General features: G+C 47.4%; 1 protein-coding gene across 1 annotated transcript in view; it reads right to left on the reverse strand.

The window, feature by feature from the left end:
• Nucleotides 1-1,083: 1,083 nt before the first annotated feature.
• SSU72 (SSU72 homolog, RNA polymerase II CTD phosphatase) overlaps nucleotides 1,084-21,621 on the reverse strand; it is a 384,165-nt gene continuing 363,627 nt past the window's right edge. The window contains exon 5 of the mRNA XM_069610133.1: nucleotides 1,084-2,016. Coding sequence (XP_069466234.1) covers nucleotides 1,915-2,016 — 102 coding nt within the window. The 3' untranslated portion in view covers nucleotides 1,084-1,914. The remainder of the gene's footprint in view (nucleotides 2,017-21,621) is intronic.

Here is a 21,621-nt window from a genome sequence, read left to right on the forward strand (position 1 = left end):
GCACATGCTAACATTCAAGTTTCATCTAAGTGAGGGCATGCTAACAATCAGAATCCTATCTAGATGCGACGCGGGCTTATGTTTACAATTCTGGTTATGGTTACCACAAGGATAGTTTGTGGTGTTGGTAGTGAGAAAGTGGTACCAAATAGTGAGCAAGGCTGTGAATGGAGTGTTTGAAGAGAGAGGGGGCCAGAGAAGAGAGAGGGGGCCAGAGAAGAGAGAGTTGGAACATTGTAGGGCGAGATGAAGTGGGCAGAAATAGAAAAGCAGGGTTTGAAATTTAGCGGAGTTGGGAGCTATTTAGCTCCTGCTTTTAGCCTAAAGATCCTGGTTAGCTTGACGCCAACTCCTACCAGGAGCTACATTTGACTCCAAGTCAACTGAAGCAGAACAAACACCTATGTGAATTTAACTCAGTTTGGGACAATCTATAAACAAACATTACACATTGATACAAGGGGTCATCAATAACAGACAATTATATTCTTGCATTTTATGTGGAAGTTAGATTTGCGGAATGTTATTTACTAGCTCCTTGTCCTGTAGTAGTAGCAGCTCTTGGTCACTGGTTAATGCTAGATATCCAAGAGCTGCTTTTTAGCCCCAGTTTATCCAATTTTAATTTCGATCCCTGAAAAGAAGAGGAGGGAAGAAGGGCAAGAACAGAGTGGAGAGTAGGAAACCAGAACATCAGGGAAAAGAAGGAGAGAACAAGTGGAAAGTAAGGAGCCGGGTACCTGTTGAAACAATACCAAAAAAACATTCCATAATCAGACATGGGGAGTGTTAGGCTAAGGAACCCCTAGAAGATCCACTGATACAGAAGGCTACAGCATTTAGGCCCTCACATTAGCTCGTTTCTAGACAGTACATGTCACTGATCGCAAGTTGGAAATCTGGGGTATAGGGACACCTAGGATAGCGGGTAGGTCGGACCCAAAGAAAAGAAAGACTCAAGTAATAATGTTGGCAATACAGATGCAGGTTTAAAAAAAATCTTGTCAAGCAAAAAATGTAATTTTCAACTTCAGATGTTAAAGAGATTACATTGAGAAATGTAGTAAATTTGGAAGCAAAACATCTTTGTCAAAATATTTAATATTTAAAAACATTTCAATTATTACAAGCTTCAATTGAACAATGCCTGTGCGATTATTCTTTAATACACGTTTTCAAAGTATAGCTTTCAAAGAAGTCCATTCCACTCAGGATCCCAGTTTTGCGTTACATGGGTGGTGAAAAAAATACTGAAGAGAGTCACATGATCCTTTTTAGGGGTTCTTGTTGTTTCGAGTGTGTCAGTTATCAAATGGAAAGCAGCGCCTGCCAAGCCTGTTCCACACTAACAAAGGGTGTGTGCTACTCCAAAAGTAGTTTAGAACAAAGGTGAAAATTCCAAAAAGAATCTGTTTTTCAAAGACATTTAAACAAACACTGGATAAGTTATCTTTTTATTTAATGCACAATTCTTTTTAATTCATACCGTAATATACACATTCAAATTGTCATATTGGCTTCTTTACCAACAACATTTCAGTATTCAAAGACAGGCACATAAACAATCCAAAAAAAGACTACAAGACATACTTAAATTAAAATAAATGTCAAAGTTGGAGGAAAACAATAACTATTTATTTATATATACTAAAGAGCAAATGAATGTCAAATTGCAATCCCACTCGAGGAAGCAGGACTCAAGATTCTTGATTTTTTTCTTTTTTTAAATATTTAGTTTCAATATACATCTCCACCCTATGTACACTTTAGATAAGAGCTGGGCGATTGCATACATGAAACTTAAAATTAACATGAAGGAATTAAAATGTTAACAAACATTTTTGTGGCGGGGAATGCAATGCCATTCAATGGTTCATGTGTTTCGATTAGGGCCTAAGGGAAGGGGACGTTGCTTTAATAAAAGCTAACAGTATGAAGAAAATTTCTTCCACTTTTCTCTTCAAATTCTTGTAACAGCTCATCTATTTCATTGTCCATGTCTTCTGTGTGTTGTATCTAAAGAAGGAACCACACATTGATCACGTTAGTATCGAGAAATGGAAAGATGCCAACTTTACGAAGACATAAGGCCTACAGGAACTGGCGCTGTATATCAAACAAGTTGCAATGATCGATTATAGAAGACACTGGAAGCAGCAAGCAAACTGGTATCATGCTTCCTTACTGAAGAAATTAAAAACTCACATTCTGAAAAGCTCAGGAACAAAATCGTCAAATAAAATGCGTGGTCAAAGGTCCAGTTCCGAAAATAGTACAAAATCACAATCAATGGTTTGGTGTCCAAAATATTTAAAAAAAACATTGCAACTTTCAAATTGCTTCAAATCTAATTCCAAGTCCAATTTTATTTGTAGGTCACATGGTCTTGAATTGTAAATGATTATCATCAGTAATATGGTCCACTGAAAGGTGCAGAGTGTTATCTGATCAATAGCAAATTGGATACCCAGACTTTGAGCCAACAGTACATATAAGAAAGGCAATGACCCAAGTAGGTGAGGTGTGGGTAAACAAGGTATGTTTTGATTGTCATGTGGGGGCTGTCTGGGAAACCTAGGGAGTCCTGCCACAGATATTTTTCTTTGCTACACTCTTACTGATGTAGGCTTATTAGTAGTTTTTATGTGAAAACACTTTCTAATTGCGGGGCACGTACCAATCTGACCTAACTTGTCCACAACTGAGCTAGGAATGCATTTGCTAATTTAATCTTACAAAAAACATTGCCAGTACTAAAGAAATATTTCTATCATTTATTAATTTGCCATAATGCTAGTGTGTCAGATTATCTTTCTGATAACATTCTTTTTCTCTTTTTCTTCCTTAAAGGATTCAAACAAACAAATATGGAAAACCCTAAGGCAGGTTTGCTCTAAACAAGTGCATACAAGTGTAATGTGGTTAACAAAAACAGTACAATTCATACAAAAACATCAAGTGTGTCTGGCATAGGGTGGTCTGTAAGGCCGTCATTTATTCCTGAAGACGGTTTCTAAGCCTAAATCAGCACAGACCAATGCTATACTACAGAAGGAAACCTCTCAACTAAGTTCCAAAGTTCCTAACAGGATGTACTTCGAATACGTCCTAAAACTTGACCTTAATAAGGGTCAATTGCCGGGCGAACAGATGACCAATGCTAGGGTCTGTCTGGGGGCTATCTGACTTCTTCTTGGCCATTCGCCTTCTGCAACTGTCAGTTTCTTCACAAGAAAGGAAGCCATTACAAAAGTCGGACCAGGGATGGTCTGTTGAGGTTTACCCAGAGATTCCATTGAACGATTTGGATACTTTTTCTGAGCAAGGAGGGTCAATTTATCGTTTTCAATACTGTGTTGATCTGGGAAGAGCCAGGCACAAGGTCTAATATGACACCCAGAATTGTCAGTCTCTGGAGATTGACAGTTGTAATGTAAAGGGGCATTTCAATGGTGTTCTGCCCAAGCCTCCCAGCTAAAGAATGCCTGCCTTGGTACGATTCAGGCAATAATTCACTGCAAGACAGGCCATACCAGCTGATAATAGTCTGCCAGCCTGAGCCGACAGGTCCAAGCCAGTAAGGTGTGAGGCAAACTGATGTGATCAGACGGTACAGGCCACAGGACCATGGATTGCTATTAACACTCCACCATAATGTCCAGTGCGCTGATGGCCTTTTGTTTTTCAAATTGACAGTTTGCAGTCAAGCGTTTATTGGGTTTAAGGTTTAAGTTACTTACCTGCAACTATTGTTCTCCAGCATGGGTCTGGCATGGATTCACATGCTTATGAATATTCCCAATCAGGCTGGGAATCCTCGGTAAAAGAAAAAACTGTTTCACCTTCACTGAATATTAGCATGTCCACACTTAGATAGAATTGAAATATTGGCGTGTCCAGACTTGGATAGAATTGTGAATATTGGTATGTCCACACTTGGATAGAGTTGTGAATGTTGGCCTGCGTCGCATCTGGATAGGACTTTGAATATTGGCATGTCGACAATTAGATACAATTGTGAATACTGGCATGTTTGGACTTGGATAGAACTGTGAATGTTGGCATGTCCAGACTTGGATAGAATCTGAATGTTGGCATGTCCAGACTTGGATAGAATCTGTGAATGTTGGCATCTAAGTCCACACTTGGATAGAATTGTGAACATTGGCCTGCAGACTTTGAATGTTAGCATGCCCCCACTCAGGTGAAACACGAATGTTAGCATGTGCACACTTAGATAGAACTGAATATTAGCATATCCACACTTGTTTAGAGTTGTGAATATTAGCCTGCGTCGCATCTAGATAGGACTTTGAATATTAGCATGTCCACACTTGGATAGAATTGTGAATGTTGGCATGTCCACACTTGGATAGAATTGTGAATACTAGCATGTCCGGACTTGGATAGAACTGTGAATGTTAGCATGCTAAAGGTCAGGTAACCCACTAACCAACATAAGCTCAAACTCTGCATACTTATCTCACTCAAAAATCTCACAACCATCTCTCGCACAACAAGCCACACGCACTTAACAACATTGCAACACCACATAAGCCGGAGCAACAGCACACGCGGACTGACACCGATCCAATACCTGCACCAAAGCTCAGTATCTGGTGTATACCGAGCTGAAGCTGCCAACAGAACACCACTACTCTCACTATCCTACTCCCTCTTCACCTTACTAACCCACCCCACCTTATCATTTACAGATTCGCCAGAGCGCCTGGGGACCAATTCCGTTGGTGACGGTGCGCAGTACAAATACCTTTAACATTTAACTTCAAAACTGTATTTCTCCTCTAAACCAATCACTGTCCTGTGGGTCATACTGCCCCCCACCCCCCATCTAACAGTCCTCTCCCCAAGCTCCACCCCTGGAGGCCATCTTCAAATTTGGTATGCACGTAAAGAGGCAGTATGAACCAAGAAGAGTCAGAGGTGAAAGGAGGGAGGGTTCACATGTGAATCCATGCCAGACCCATGCTGGAGAACAATAGTTACAGATGAGTAACTTAAACCTTCTCCAGCATGGGGTTTGTCATGGATTCAAATGCTCATGAATAACGATTACACAGCAGTACCATATACAGAACCACGTGAGGTGGCAAGTCTAAACAGAAGCAATTAACACTCACCTCTGGAACAGACTCACCTCAAACAAACTAACAGGTTGCGTAGCACTGCATGGCCGACTTGGGACTCCTCCCAGGAATCCCGGTCGACGCAGTAGAACCTCGTGAAGGTGTGTGTGTGTGTGTACTTCCATGTGGCAGCCTACAGATGTCGAGCAGGAGCACACCAGATAGAAACGCAGTCATTGCCGTGATGGCTCTGGTGGAGAGGGCTCTCTACCGGCCTGGCAGCGGCCTGCTAGCCAGTCGATGACAGTGCATGATGCAGCCTGAGAGCTGCCTGGAGATTTAAGCCTTCGATAATGCCTTTCCTTGATTTACAGGTCCAAAGTTGAACAACTGGGAAGTCTTTTGAAAATTCTTATTTCGTGCCACGCAGAACTTCAAGGCACGAGCAACGCCCAGCGGATGCAAGGCACTTTCTGCTGGCATAGACTTGAGTGGGGAAGAAGATTGGTAACAAAGGTTTGTTGAGGTGGAATTCAGACGGTACCTTTGGCATAAAAGGTTGGTTGTGTACGCAGTACCACCCTTGAAGCGTAGAAAGACGAGTAAGGCTGCTTGCAAGACAGGGCCTGAATATCCCTGACCCGCCTGGCCGTGATGGCCACGTGGAAAGCAGTCTTCCACGAGAGGAACTTGAGTGGAACCGGATGCATTGGTTCGAAGGCAGCTCCCATGACCTTAGTTAGTACTACATTGAGCTCCCAAGCCAGGGCACGAGCCTTCACCGGTGGGAAAGTTCTGAAGAGTCCCTTGAGAAAATCCTGGAAGAGTAAGACCACAGCGAAGGTCTGTCCGGAGACCTGGTGTACCTGGATATGGCGGCGAGATACACCTTGATGAGGCATGAGCCAGTCCCGTTTTGGACAAGGAAAGCAAGTATGGCAGAAGCTGCAGGGCTGTGACATGCAGCAGGGTAAACTCCCGAGTCCAGTAGCACACACAGAAGCGTTTCCATTTATGTCCGTAGCACTTCAAAAGTTGATGAGGCTCTGGCCCAGGCCAGGATGTCCTTACATTCTGCGGGTAAAGCACAACCGCCAAACTCTAGGGCTGTGGAAGCCCCGAGTGGTGATGTAGAATCGCCCCCTGCATCCCTTCTCTGGCAAGAAGGTCTGGGGACAGTGGCAGCCTGATGGGGCCACTGACGGACGCAGCAGATCCAGATACAAGCTATGTCTCGGGCACACTGGGGCGACTAATATCCTACAGTGGCACTGTCCAAGTCTGTTGATCACACATAATAGGAGTGGAAACGGAGGAAAGCGTACAGGAACTGACCATCCAACGGGAACGCATCCCCCATGCTCCTCGGTTGAGGGAACCTGCTGGCGAAACCCCTAGCAGTTGGCATTCACCACCATCGCAAAGATTTCCATCTTGGGCTGGCCCTGTTTGCCGAACCGAAGATCCACCTGGTCTTGGCGAAGTTTCCACTCTTGGCAAGAACGCAGCTAGCTGCTGAGCGAGTCCGCAATGGTGTTCGACTCCTGCTAGGTGAAGCGGGACAAGGACCATGCCTTGATGAATGGCCCAGCGCCACCTGTCCTGGGCCTCCTTGGAAAGTGCTGGTGAACGGGTCCTCCTTTTTGCCGGATGTAGAACATGGTGGTCTGTCTGTGACGAACCTCACTACTTTGCTCTTCAATGATGGCAGAAAAGACTTTAGGGCCCAGAATACATTCCCAAGTTCCAGGACGCGGAGGTCCTTCTCTTCCGGTTGCCAGAGGCCTCCGACGTTCATCTGTCCGGTGTGGGCTCCCCATCCCTCTAGAGAGGCGTCTGTGGTGACCGCCTACTGGTAAGGAGAAACCTGAAACTGAGCTCCCTGGACAAGATGTGGCCGTGCACCCCACCACTGTATCACCCGATGGAACTCCTCGTTGGAGGGAGATCTTGTCTGCAAAGTTCCCCGACACTTGCATCCACCTCGCATCCCGGAACTCCTGGAGAGGTCTCATTTGAAGTCGGGCGAACAAGGCTAATATATGAGGACATCATTCCCAGCAGCGACTTGATGGACCGAACTGCCGCCGTCTGAGCCGACAAGTGATGCTCTCACCCTCTGCTCCGAGGTAACGTCAAACACGTCACTGTTGAGTCGGGCACCTAGGAACAGCGTGTCCTGAGATGGAGGTCAAGCAAGACTCTGGATAGTTTATGGAGAACCTCAACTCCGTCAGCATACTACGGTTCTCTATGTGTGCTCGCTTGCAAGAAAGTGTGAGCGCGACTGCACCAGCCAGTCATCCAGGTAGGGGTATAGTTGGATGGCTTGAAAACAGATTTGCCACTTTAACCAGGCACTTCTAAAAATCCTTGGGCCGATGTCAGGCAGAAGGGCAAAGCCTTTAACTGGTAGTGGTGACCCTGAACGACAAATCATAAGAACTTGCAGTGTTTTTTGTGGAAGTAGGCGTCCTCCAGATCCAACGTCAGAAAATCTCCTTGCTCCAGTTGGCCAAGCACATGTTGCAACGTGACCATCTGAAACTTGTGTTGGTGTACTTGTTGAGACGACGTAGATACAGGATCGGCCTCGAACCCACCAGTTTTCTTTCAAACCAGAAAATCTCTGGAATAGACTCAGGAGCACCAGAGACGCTGGGGACGGGTTCTATTGCCCCCGGCCCGCCGCCTTCTGTTAAATGGCGTACACCTCTTGCAGAAGCTGTGGTCCACCTTGTTCTTGTCGCTGAATCGGCAGGATACGAGGACACCTGCCTTGAAACTCCAAGGTGTGCTCCTGTCCGAGAGCATCCAGCACCCATCTGTCCGTGGTGATCTTTTCCCACATGCTGCCGAACATTGCCAGACGGCCTCCCACTGGGGTGCATAAGTGGGGGCCCTGAGGCCATGGACCGTTCTGGCCTGCTTGGCGGTCAGAGCCCTGCCCAGCGGGTGCCAGCACTGCTGCGCTCTGCTGCCTTGAGAACGACCCCTGTATGCTCGAGTGGAGGAGCATGAAGGGTGCTGGTACGGGGCATTATAACCCTTGGAATATCTTCCTGGGTTTCCCTCTGGAAGAGCGAAAGGACGATGGCTGATCCAGTTGCAAAGCTCCCAGGGACCGTGCCGTCTCAGTGTTGGTCTTTATTGTCTGCAAAGACTCGTCGACTGCTTTTCCGAAGAGGTTCTCCCCATACACTGGCATATCCAGCACCTTAGTCCAAAAGTCCTGGCGGATGTTTGTTGCCTTCAACCAAACTGGATGACACAGCGACACCCAATTCCCCATCTGGCAGAAACCCACGTCCGCGTTGTCCACTGCCACTGAAAAGGCGCGATATCCAAGGCCACTTCCCCTTCCTGAAAGAGTTCCAGTGCCTCGACCTGGTCAGGCAGGAAGTCCAGAATAGGACCCAGCTTGAACCATAGTTCCAAGTCATATCGGGACAAAATTGCTAGCACATTAGCTGCCTTGATGCTAGAGACTGCTGTACAAATTACCCTCTTTGCCATTGCATCAGCTTCTTCCCCTCCTGGTACAGAGGTACCATGGCTGCCGATGACTAGTTGACAGAGCGCTGCTTGGCTGCGGCCCAGATCACCAGATCAGGCGAGGGCTGAGACTAAGCACCTGGGAGCTGAATCCAGAACTTGTCAAATCTGTCGCGCTTGGTTGGAGCCGTACTTCGGTTTCTCAGAGCTAGGCCTTTCTCCCAGATGTCGTCCAGGAAGGGACGATACAGGACAGTCTTTCTCCTCGACTTGCGCCACTGGTACAGGAAGCCACCATTCTCTGTCCCCGGGGGAACCAACTGAAACATTTCAGAGGCGCTTGGGCCCAACTTCGTCCAGTGTGGAGGCTCTATGGGGCTCGTCCCCGTGTGGTGGTATCAGATACAAACCAGAATTGATGCCTCACAGAACAGTAATACTTTAACTCAATATTGCCCTAAAGGCAAAAGGACCATTTTCATATCGCAATCCAAGGAAGGGGGATCAGTGTAGGTTAATCATATAAGAACATTACATTCATCAAAATTCTTTATTAGGTGAATACATATATTCTTTTAAAATCAAGCACATATACATGATTTAAACATTTGATGTTTCTAAATTCAATCTCTTATTCTCACTCGCTTTCATTTCAACATACCACATATCAAGACTAAGCATCAAGTAGTCCAACATACAAAAAGAGAACTATAAACTTGTGCAACGTTTGTATGTGCACACTATGCAACCTGTGGGGAAGGCACAATGGATATAGGTTTGTGCCTTGACATATAACACTCAGCATAACAAAATAAAAAAGTAATATCAAAACACGGGCATTTATTGCAACTTAATATTCCTACTTTGCAAAAGCCTATGTATGCTTTAAAAAAGGCAGACATCTAAAAGAATGGGTCTCAAAAGCAGATAGAAGCTCAACAGGTGATAACCCAAATCACTACCACTTGGGGGATGCCTCCCACTACAGGCCATTTTCTGTGTGGAGAAGGTTGCAATTGAAGCTCCACATCGACATGTACCAACATTAATATCAACAAGCGTTGGTCTTTGAAGAACCACACAAAGTGCAATCGAAATAATGTGATATATGTAATAACCTGCCCCTGGTAGAAGACCTATATTGGCAAAACATCACGTACAGTGAAATTGAGGACAGAGCACAAATCTAAAATAAGTAACAAAAATATTAATGCACCTTTGCCACAAAACTACATTGAACAGAATCACAGATGTGACAACCTTAAATGGTGGGGTATAGATAAAATCTGGGGGACAGATGGAGCCAATACCGCTGCCAAGTTGTAACAGAACAGTGGTGGCTTTACCAAACGCAAAGCTATATAAGCGGTTTGAATTTACAGGAAGAATGGACTAGATGTATTATGTAACTTTAAAAATAACCCCCTCCTGTCTTTCCGATACATCTCCTACAATAGGAAAAATAAAAATCTTTAGTTGAGGCAATATTTGAGATGCATTATATTCAATAAAGAGCCATAACCAGCAGCATCATGTTTAAAGATTTCTCCTACTTGGTGTCATGAGATTATGCTAGCCTATGGATATGTCTATTTGGTAATCTAGCCTATTAACTAACGCAGGTCCAGAGCATGACCACTGGAGGCTTAATAGGCAATTGAAGATGACATCTATAGTCCACTTGAACTGATCAGACCAGGAACGCTGGGATAGAGCATGGGTTCGCATTCATGGCCCTCTTTAAAACTGAGGACGGCACGAGATAATATTAAAAAAACATTTGCGACTAGTATATCACGAGGTAAATTATAGTGTATTATGTTGCATCATAGTGCATTGCGCCACCTCACTAAGGTGTAGACAAGCACCGTTTTTTAGTGGCATTTAGCAATGCGACACGTCTATTTAGTAAGCTATCCTGCTGACTGTATGATGAACTAACGCGGGACTAGTGTATGATCACTGGAGGCTAAATTAATAGGCAATTGAAGATGGCATCGTTAGTCTACTTGAACTGATTAGACAATTTACACAACTGGACTCTAGGATAGTGTATGGGGTCGTATTCATGGCCCTTTTCTTAAACACAGAGGACGGCACAATATATAAAAAAAACATTTGCGACTAGTAAATTATGAGGTAAATTATGGTGCATACATTGCATCATAATATTTTGCACCACTTCAACAAGGTGCGGACAAGGGCCGTTTTTTAGTGGTGCAATGCTAAATGATTGACTTTTGCATTCGTAAATCACAACTTTGTTCATTAAAATGCGAGGCTAGTACGAGGCTATGGAATTTCACACACCATCCGAGATGGGACAGATAGTCCGTTTTCTGTTACCACTGTGGCGCTGCCCGTAATGACGGGCTTACGCGGCGGCGTGACGTTGCAACCCGCCGCCCAGATTATAAATAAAGGGGCGTTCCCGGCCGCGAGCAGAGCGACCGGGAAGCCCGAACCGAAAGGCTGTCTGTGTGTGTGTCCTTTCGGGTGGGGGCTTACGGGCACGCAGTGGGGGCTCAGGACCCCCCCCCCCCCCCCCCCCCCCAACAGTGGCGACGAGCGAGTGCGGATGCCCGGGCCCGGCGGTGCAGGCTTCTGATTTTTTTTCGGCATGTACGGAGCGCCTGGATGCTCCGTCTTATGCCGTGGCTGCGGCTCGTACACGCGGCCGGCGGCCATTTTGTCTGGTAGGCCGCGGATGTTCTCCGAGCTCCGGTTTGGAGGGGGAAGTGAATCCGGGCCAAATTTTTGGAAATTCTGCTTGCAGGCAGCATGATCTGCACACCCATGGTTGGATTGCGGATTTTCATGTAGTTTTGGTGCTACTACATCGTGTGAAAGCCAGGAGAAGGGTTAACATGGCTGGACCTGCTTAGCCTACTCCATGCTTATGGCTTAATTTTTGGAACACCTATACATTGGTGGATGCCAGCGGATGGAGACAGCATTTTTCTTCGTCCCCTTCATCATCAAGTGGCTGTAGTATCTTCTTCGTCCTCTTCATCATCGGAGAAGGCTGTGATTGAGAGACATTCACACCAGCATGCTTTGTTCCTGGTCCTTGGAGCTGGTGCCCGTCCCAGGTGAGCTGTCAGGCTCGTAGTGTGTACCTGGTATCGGATTTGACTGTTATAGACACTAGACAATTTGACGCATCGGGGCCACCTTCGAGCATGGGCCCCCGGTGGAGGAGATGGATGAGTCGCCTTGATATGTATTTCAGGGCCTCTCAGGTGACGGACGATGACAGCAGAGTGGCCACCATGCTGTACTCCGCAGGGCCTGCGGTCCAGGAAATATTTGAATCCCTCGCACCTGCCTATGCCTCCTATGATGCGGCCACGGCGGCACTCCTTGCACATTTCCTCCCCCTTGCTGATGTGGACTATGAGAGATGTGTTATGCTGTCGGCCAAACAGAAGGATGATGAGACGCTGGACACCTTCTATGGTCGTTTGCGCCGCCTCTCCCTAGGATGTGCGTGGACGGACGCGGAAGACATGATGCGCACAATGTTAATCCAGGCATGCTCCTCCGGCAAACTCAGGAGGCAGGTCCTGAGAGAGCCAGGCATCACTCTGCCCCGCATACTGGAGCTCGGCCGTTGCCATGAGGTGGCGGAGGCTCGGGCCAATAAGATGGAGGCAGGATCCCAGTCAGTGAGATCGGAGGTGGTGTGCGTTGTGTGGCGAGGTGGCAGAGGCATGAGACGTCCTGGTGGAGGACCCCGCGACAGGGCAGGCGGAGCCGGGGAGTCGTGCCAGAAATGCGGGTACGACCTTCCTCACCCGACAGAATGTCCGGCGGTGGGAAAGACCTGTGGCAGATGTGGACTGGCCGATCACTTTTCAAGGGTATGCCGTGCAGCCCTGCCAGTGATTGTGCCGAGAGGCCAGGCACGGACGTGGAGTCCACGCCAGAACCCGCCGCCAAATGTGGCCCAGGTAGATCAGGGCGAAGTGGATCCCCAGGTAGAGGGTGCCGAGGAGGACGAGGAGAACATCTTTTTCGTCTCAAGCGTGGAAATCCTGAAAAGAAAGAGCCGGAGGCAGCCCAGATGTGTGGTGGAGGTCAATCACTCCACAGTCCCGGTGCTCGTGGATACGGGGGCCTCAGTCAATGTAATGGCCAGAGGACATTATTACACGCTTGAACCCCTCCCAGGTCTGGACACACCGAAGGCTTGCATATTTGCGTTTGGAGGGCTGGAACCGATTCCACTGGATGGTGCCTTTATAGCCAGTGTTGAACATGACGGCTCACAGATCAAGGCTCCCTTCTATGTAACTCCTGTGAGTGACAACACCCTGCTCAGCTGTGCCACTGCCGAGGCCCTCGGGGATTGTCAGTTTCGCCTATTCAGTCTACATTGAAGACATCAATGATCTCCTAGACAAGTACGTAGCACTCTTCAGTGGGATCGGAAAGATGACCGGTGAACCGGTTCGGCTTCACATTGATGAGTCGGTCCAACCTATTGCCCTGAAACACCGTAGGGTACCGTTTCATCTAAGAGAGCAGGTGGACAAGGGGCTGGACAGTTTGGTAAACCTGGACATCATCGAAAAGGTGGAGGGCCCGACCCCCTGGGTGTCTCCGATCGTGGTGGCCAGAAAACCTAAGCAACCTGATTCTGTCCGCATCTGTGTCGACATGAGGCTCCCTAACAAGGCAATAAAGAGGGAGCGGAATCTCACACCCACGATCGACATAATTGCGGAAGTACAAGGGGCTCGGTTCTTTTCGAAACTGGATCTCCGAGCAGGTTACCACCAGGTCGTTCTCCACCCCGAGTCCAGGTACATAACATTTACCACCCACCGGGGATTGTACCGATATAAGAGGTTGAGTTTTGGAGTGTCATCTGCCGCCGAGGTGTTCCAGAACATTAGGGGTGCCCTGGCAGACCTCGAGGGCGTCCTCAACATCAGCGATGACATTCTGGTGTTCGCGAAAACAGAGGTGGCCCATATGAGGAGGCTGGGAAAGACCCTGGAACGGCTCCAGTCACTGGGCCTTACCCTTCATAAGGAAAAATGCGAGTTCATGCGCACCTCCATTGAATTCTTCGGTTTTGTGTTCAAGGAGGGAGGGGTATCGCCCGATCCAAGAAAGGTCCAGGACATCAAATCGGCGCAACCTCCCGAATCGGTGTCTGATGTGAGGAGTTTTCTGGGGATGGTGACCTACTGTGGGCGTTTCATCCGAAACCTCGCCTCAAGATCGGAACCACTCCGGGCCCTGACGAAGAAGGAGTCAACGTGGCACTGGGGCCCACTTGAGCAGGCCGCTTTTGAGGACATTAAAGCTGCCCTCACGACGGAAGACACCATGGCATTCTTCGATCCCGCCCTGGAATCAGAGATCGTTGTTGATGCAAGCCCTTTTGTTCTGGGGGCCGTGCTAACTCAGGTGGATCGCAACAGGGGAGTTCGCCCCGTGGCATATTCCAGCAAGGCGCACTCAGAGACTAAGCAGAGGTACTCCCAGATCGAGCGGGAGGCCCTTGCGGTGTTGTGGGGCTGCAGACATTTTCGACTATGTCTTGGGTCGTCCGGTGACGGTGGTAACCGATCACAAACCGTTGCTTCCAGTTCTGGTTGGGTCATCGTCAAAGCCCCCGGCCAGGATTGAGAGATGGATGTTCGCCCTCCTTGAGTACTCCGTTACCTTGGTATACAGGCCCGGGGCCAACAATGCGGCGGACTACCTCTCCCGCCACCCGGGGGTGTGCGGGGGAGAGGGGCATGATATCTGCGAAGAAGAGGCTGACAGCCATGTACGGATGGTGGTGGAGGCGGCCACACCAAACGCGATGCCACTGGCGGAGCTGGAGGCCGCGGCGGCCCAAGACGAGTGCTTTCAAATACTGAGGCACTCGATGCAACACTGCTCCTGGAAGTCCGTCCTCGAGGCTGTGGCCGGGCGGACACAAGAGGCCAGAACAACACTTGAACAGCTGTGGAAAGTGAAGGACGAGTTGTTTTCGGAGTCGGGCCTGCTGCTCCGGGGTGACCGGATTGTCGTCCCCCTGCCAAAAGTGAAGGAGGTCATCACTTTGGCCCACCATGGACATCAAGGCGCAGCCAAGACCAAGGCGCGGCTCCGGTTGAAGGTCTGGTTTCCTGAACTAGAGAAGAGGGTTGATGACTTTGTAGCAGCATGCGTGTGGTTTCAGGCAGCCTCTCCTCTGCAACGGGAGCCGGCAATAGAAGCGATGCCCCGAGGCACACGGCCTTGGGAGGTCGTCCACGCGGACTTTGGATCGACGTCGGTGGGCACCCACTTCCTGGCAATTGTCGATGAGTACTCTAGATATCCAGAGGTGGAGTTCGTCGAATCCGTGGCGTTTGAGCATGTGGTGGTGGCGGTGGAGAAGATCTTTGCAGCCCACGGGTTTCCCCACACTCTGTGCTCCGACAACGGGGCTCCTTTCCAAAGTGAGCGGTTCTCAGAGCTCATGGAGAGCTGCGGGGTGCAGCACAGGAAGGTGTCACCGCTGTGGCCCCGAGCCAATGACGATGCGGAGAGACTCATGCGGACTCTTAAGACATTCCGAATCGCCCAGGGACAGGGTCAGCCCCTACAACGGGCCCTGTACCAATTCCTGCGGGTGTATCGCACCACCCCGCATGCCTCAACTGGAGTGGCTCCCGCAAAAGCGCTGTTCAAGAGATGCCCCCGGGGCCTGCTAACCGAGGCTGTGGAGAAAGAGCCTGGAGTGATTGATAACCAGCGGGTTGAAATGGAAAGGCGAGTGAGAATTGACCAGGAAAACCTGCGAAGGGGTCTGCGGCCTCAACGGCTTGAGCCGGGAGACGAAGTTCTAATCCGCAACCGACACCCCCATGGGAAACTCTCACTCCCCTATGAACCCGAGCCCTTGGATGTTGTGGCGGTCAAGGGATCCATGGTGACGGCCTCGGATGGGCGATCTGCCGTCACCCGGAATGTGAGTTTCTTCAAGAAACTGGGTGATCCACGGACTGAAACTCTGCCTGGACCTGACCCACCAGAGGACCCCGATGATGGAGTTCTTCGGGAGGACGTCCCAGACTCCCCAATCTGGGGAGCTGCGGCTGAGGGACATCACGGGCCGGAGGTAGGCAGGAGGTACCCCCAGAGGGCTGGGCGAGGGAAACCTGCTTACCTCAGAGAGTATGTACTGGGACACTTAGCCAGTAAACTGTGATGAAGGGATCCGGGTGGTTGACAATAAAGGGGTGTTGGGTGTGCAGTGGTGGTTTGTAGTGTAGCTGTGTGTTAAAAGTTATTATAGTTAAAAGTGCAGTTGTGGTTCCTACCGAAAAAGGAGGAGTGTGGCGCTGCCCGTAATGACTGGCTTATGCGGCGGCGTGGCGTTGCACGCCGCCGCCAGATTATAAATAAAGGGGCGTTCCCGGCCGCGAGCAGAGCGACCGGGAAGCCCGAACCGAAAGGCTGTGTGTGTGTCCTTTCGGGTGGGGGCTTATGGGCACGCAGTGGGGGCTCAGGACCGCCCCCCAACAACCACTTTACGGTTTACAGAACATTCTAAATCGAAGGGAGTATAGTCCCCTTTCTATTACTGACTCGTCTCTAATGTTTTTGAGTTATGCTTCACGCAGCAGAACATTTTTAACTTAAACCTGGCGAGGACCGAAGCATTTAGATCTAGCATCACACAGCAAAAGGAGGCTCCCAAAAACAAGGAGGCTTTTGACTATGATGTCTGAATCGAGGATTAAAGTTTCCCTGACATGTAAGAAGGGCTACAAACCGAGTGAACTAAACCTAATAGCGGGAAATGGACAGTGCATTTTCGCATGCTACGCACCGTTCTAGCTGCATAACGTTAGACTTTAATAGGAAGGCAAACAAATCTGTTTTGGCTTCCAGGGTGTCGATATGAATATTTTCTGCCGTTGAACAGTGATGGGTGAAATGTAAATCCAGAAGACCCACAGAAATATAATATTGAGCTTCAAGGTATGTGTATTAAAAACTTTATAACACCTGGAGAGCAATATTAGCTAATTTGACACATTCACAAACTATGACTGTCACAAATTTTGCACATGACTTTTTCGAGCTGTAGTTCTCTGGCAGCACTTTAAACACACTTGTGCTTCCAGGCCCACGATGTTGAACATTCATCATGAGAAACCTAAGCGAATCTGGAGGAACATCTAAATGTTCGTGAACGCCAAGGTGCGTGCAATATTGAGGCGCTGCGCCATGAGCTTGTCACTAAGTAGTAAATTACGATAATAGATGCTTATTACGTATTCCAAATGTCAATGTACCGGGAAATGTTGATTATACGTTAGTCTTTCGAAAAATAGAAAAACAAATGCCCAGTGCCCCCCCCATCCCACTTTGGGGTGGTAAATTGGGACTAACGAATGTCGTTTGACAACCATGTCCACCAGTAATGTGTTCTGTCCAGCCGTCATGTTCCTCAGAAAGGAATGATTGAATTCCCCCCTCCGGATCTTGGTTTGCAGCATTTTCTGCTTAACTGTTAACGGATTAAAAGCAATAAGGAACGGCCCAGCTGTCGAGTCGAGCGAAAACGGGTAAATTGTTCCTCACTAAGCTAAGTAATAGGAACCATATAACGTATCTGGGAGATCTAGGGATTATGCATCAGTGATTGGTTTTTAATGGTAGCTGTTTTTAGTAACTTTCAAGCAATACCTTGGGAAGAATATTGGCTACCCCTTTGCAAGTCCTGAAGACGACTAGTATCAGTGACCAACAATGGGCATCTAGACAATGTATCGTCGAAACTATAGACAAGGGTAGTTTGTAAATTACAGTAGGAGGAACATAGGCACCATCCTCTTTAGACCCCTTTAGTTGGCTATTACTTGAATGATCTAGTTCTTAGTGGAAAGACTTTCTAGTGGGGATTAAAAGTCTTTACCTTTGACATCAATAGGTGCTTATATCCATTGTGACTTTCCCACTCGTTGCGTTGTTTGCACATGCGAATTTTGCACACATTTATAGTTTTCTTTTTGTATGTTAGACTACTTGATGCTTAGTCTTGATCTATGTGGTATGTTCAAATGAAATTGAGTGAGAATAAGATTGAATTTAGAAACAAATGTTTAAATTATGTAATATGTATATGTGCTTGATTTTAAAAGAATATATGTATTCACTTAATAAAGAATTTTGATAAAATGTAATGTTATTATATGATTAATCTACACCGATTCCCCCGGCCTTGGATTCCGATATGAAAATGTTCCTTTTGCCTTTAGAGCAATATTGAGTTAAAGTATTACTGTTCTGCGAGGCATCAATTCTGTTTTGTATTTGACAGTCTTATCCCCAGATGCCCATGAAGAAGGGGATCCCCACCTTATTGTTTTGTGTTTCTCGATCAGCCATGATGAAATAGTGGTCCCAGTCGGTGCCCTTAGCCGTGTGCGGGGCCGGGTCTCCGGGTGAGGTATTCTTGCAACAAGGTGATGGCGGTGGAGTCAGATGACACTGAGGACCAGCACCCCCTTTGGATTTTCTTTTCTGCGGGTGTGAGCTCACCCTCTGAGGCTCTGGTGTTTCCTGTAGAGGCGTAGGTCCCGGTGGCGGCATCCTGTGCTATATTTCAGTGACTAAAGTGTGCAGGGTCGTTCGAATGTCCAGCCACACGTCCATAGGTCTAGGTGGTGAAAGGAGCCAGTGGAGTGGGGTCCGGGCTGATGCATTTTCTCTTGTGAGCAGGAGACTCTGCTGCACAGCCCCCATTATCCTCCCTCTTCATGATCCATGTAGAAACTGTCGCACGGATCATTCTCTCCCTCGTCGGTACTCGAGTATATCTGCTCTGGCCCATCTGTAACAGCCTGTTGGTCACGTACCCGGGAAGTTCTACTGCAGGGGCCGTCTCTCCTCCTCTGGCGTTTGCTGCGTCAGCGCGGTAGCTGTTTTTTTTCCTGACCCTGCAGTGGCAGCCGCCTTAGTCGCTGCCTCCGCAGCCGTACCTCACCTTGGGGTTACGTACTATATGCTGGTCGCTGCTTTCGTCGACTGCGCCGTCGTTGACTCGGTTGACCTCAGAGTTTGGACATGATTAGGGACTCTGAAGATGCCCCTTTCGTTGGTAGGTTCACTGTGGAGGCAGACAGTGATGACGATCGCCTTTTGCCCGAATCGGGACCCGTATCAGCAGCAAACCGAGCAGAGCAAGCATCGGGGAGCTTGGCCTTCTTTTGGATGCCCGCAAGCAGGGCTTCAAAGGATCTTGACCTCTTTCCTGAGGGAGTTCGCTCCTCGGACCGGCCAGTCCTAGATGAGGCTCGACCCTGTCCCGAGGCTAAGTGAGTGGCCTTGCTCGACTTAAGCCATGCTGATAGTCTGCATGTAGCAGTCTTTTTTGGTTTTCTTTGAGAAACCACGGCACACCATCTCGCATTCCTCCTCATCGTGGTCGGGATGCAGGCAATATAAGCATTTATGATGCCGATATTCCACAAAGACGTTTCTTAATCCACATGTGCATAGTTTGAAGAGGCTTTGATTTTTCTGCTTCTCTTCAGTCATGGCTGAAAGGCATGAAGTAGGCCCAAAGCAGGCCTACATCATGGCTGAAAGGCATGAAGTAGGCCCAAGGCCAGGCCTTCTCGAAACTACGATCCACTGAAAATCTACACCGGTAGCGGATCACCACTGCAGTCTGTCCGTCGCCGAAAATCAAGCAAAAAAACAAAAACACACTAATCGGTCAAAAACGTGCTATTTTGGATAAAAATCTGAAAAAACTCGAAATTAGCTGGAGAGCAACTTGAGGACTACCAACACTGAATCGTGCGGTAAACATCTGACGACGGCCAACACGTGTGGTGCTTAGGGAGATGACAGTCATCGGATGGAGGCAGTATGACCCAGAGGACAGGGATTAGTTTCGAGGATAGTTTTGAAATGAAAGTGAAACTTTTCTTTTACAGAGTATTTCCAGTCCGACGATGGGGAATATTCATGAGCATGTGAATCCATGCCAGACACCATGCTGAAGAAACACCAAATTACACAAGGGATAAAGAAAATCGGGTTATAGGGATGCTTGACACCCGGCAGTTCCCCTCAACACATTACGTCTCAGCCTAAAGTGAAGACTTCAGGTGGCAGACTGGTTGGTTTTGAGGAAGGAAGAATAGGGCAACATCTTTAAGAGTTACTCCAATAACCAACTTACTCATTTGTGACCAGCTACCCTTCCTTCAAAGGAAGGCATAGGGATCTAGATATGGGAAGGCAAATAACAAGATTTCCGAAAATCAATTCAAACGTTTTCCAAATCAGACACGGACCCAACATTCATAGGGAAATGCTCACATATTGAAGGATAGCATTACACAGCTGTGTTACATAGGATATCTTTAGATATACGGCACATGAAGACTTTTGAAACTTTCTTCACCTGGTTAAAAGCAAAGACTTCTATACGAGTAATACAGCCTTTGGTTAGCGCTTTAATATGCAGTGAACCATCTAACAATAATAGAATTAAGGCCTTAAACGCTTTCCAGGACAGTGACCCTAGTAAGTGACCGAATTAGAAGTCTGATGTCTTTTGTACAATTAGTTTCATGCACATCAAGGTTATGAAAATTCCTCCCAGCTAGAAACAAGGCTTAGAAATAAAGACTCAACTCATGATATTTGAAAAGAACCTTGGGTAGAAAAGGAAGGTGTCCCCAAAGGAAAGCCTTGTACTCCTGAAACAATGCAATGGTCAAGGGGAGAGCACTTGAAGCTCACTGGTTCTTCGGGCAGAGGCAATGGCCACAAAAAAGTGGTTGCCCAGATAATTGCCAGCATGTTCAAATGGCTTATATGCCAAACAAAAAGGACAATCAGGTCCCAAGCAGGGGGAGGCATCAAAGGAAATAAGTGAAGAATATCAGACATACTTGTTAAAAGTGCACAATGACATTTTATAGTCTACAGAAATCATATTTTTTTCCATAATTAACAAAATTAAGATCTGCCAGAGTTCAGCTGGACCAAAGACCAGGAACAGAAAAGAAAACATGGTCAAAGAACGCAAATACAATATTAGCTCCTTAGATAAAGACATTGAGAATGCTTATAGCCTGCTGTAGGTTCAGATTACCATGGGAACCCTAAATACAAGACGTCCTCAAACCTAGGGTGGTCAAGGTCAGATTTCGATTCACAGAAAGTTAGCCAGCACTACCAAACCGAGCCAATATGTGAAACAAGGATTATCACGATCAGAAGATACCGAGACATTTTGCCAGCAGAATTGGTGGAAACGTTGGGGTAACCACATACATTTGACCAAGATCGTTTGACAATGATCGAGTTTAATGAATGTGAAAAGAAACTTCACCAATCCAGAAAGGCAACAATTCCTCAAAAAAGGAGTCCATGTACATCATATTAGCAAATTGCCTGCATTTTACCTGCTGACACGAAGAAAACTAATCCTGATAAGTATACATCACCTTGAGATAAGCAACATTACAAAGTTCAACTTTCACTTCTAAAGGCTGCATGCATGTATCCTACAGTGCTCATCATGCAAATCGGAAAACTCAGCCAGCTGAACTACCATAGGAGCATCACTACTCTGAGAATGCCCACTTCTATTTTCGCAGACTTAAAGATGCCCTTTAAAAACATCCCGCTCCCACCATACGCATAAGGGTTGTGATGCAGAGATTATACAAGCCTTTGGAAAGGAGGGCAAACTTGCAAGCCAGGCAGCCATCCATGCAGGATAGTGCTCTTCAAAATGTGAGTTGGTGTCTGCTTTTAATAGAAAATCTAAGCAGATATGGCATCTGGTAGGCCATACAATAGTTTTACTCAAGGTAGGGCTCAACAATAGTTTTACTCCAGGTGGGGCTCCGCATAAAGAAATTGAATACCACTGATTAAGGGGTAGATGTGAATTCTAGATATGATATGTTATTTATAACGCGCTTAATACCCAGGAGGTTTCTGAGCGCAGACTTGGGGATCGAACCTGTGTTGCTCGGTCTCTTCTTACTTCCAAGGCAAGCACATTGCC

This window comes from Ambystoma mexicanum, chromosome 8 (genome assembly GCF_040938575.1).
Source record: "Ambystoma mexicanum isolate Mex_15411 chromosome 8, UKY_AmexF1_1, whole genome shotgun sequence".
NCBI lineage: Eukaryota > Metazoa > Chordata > Amphibia > Caudata > Ambystomatidae > Ambystoma > Ambystoma mexicanum.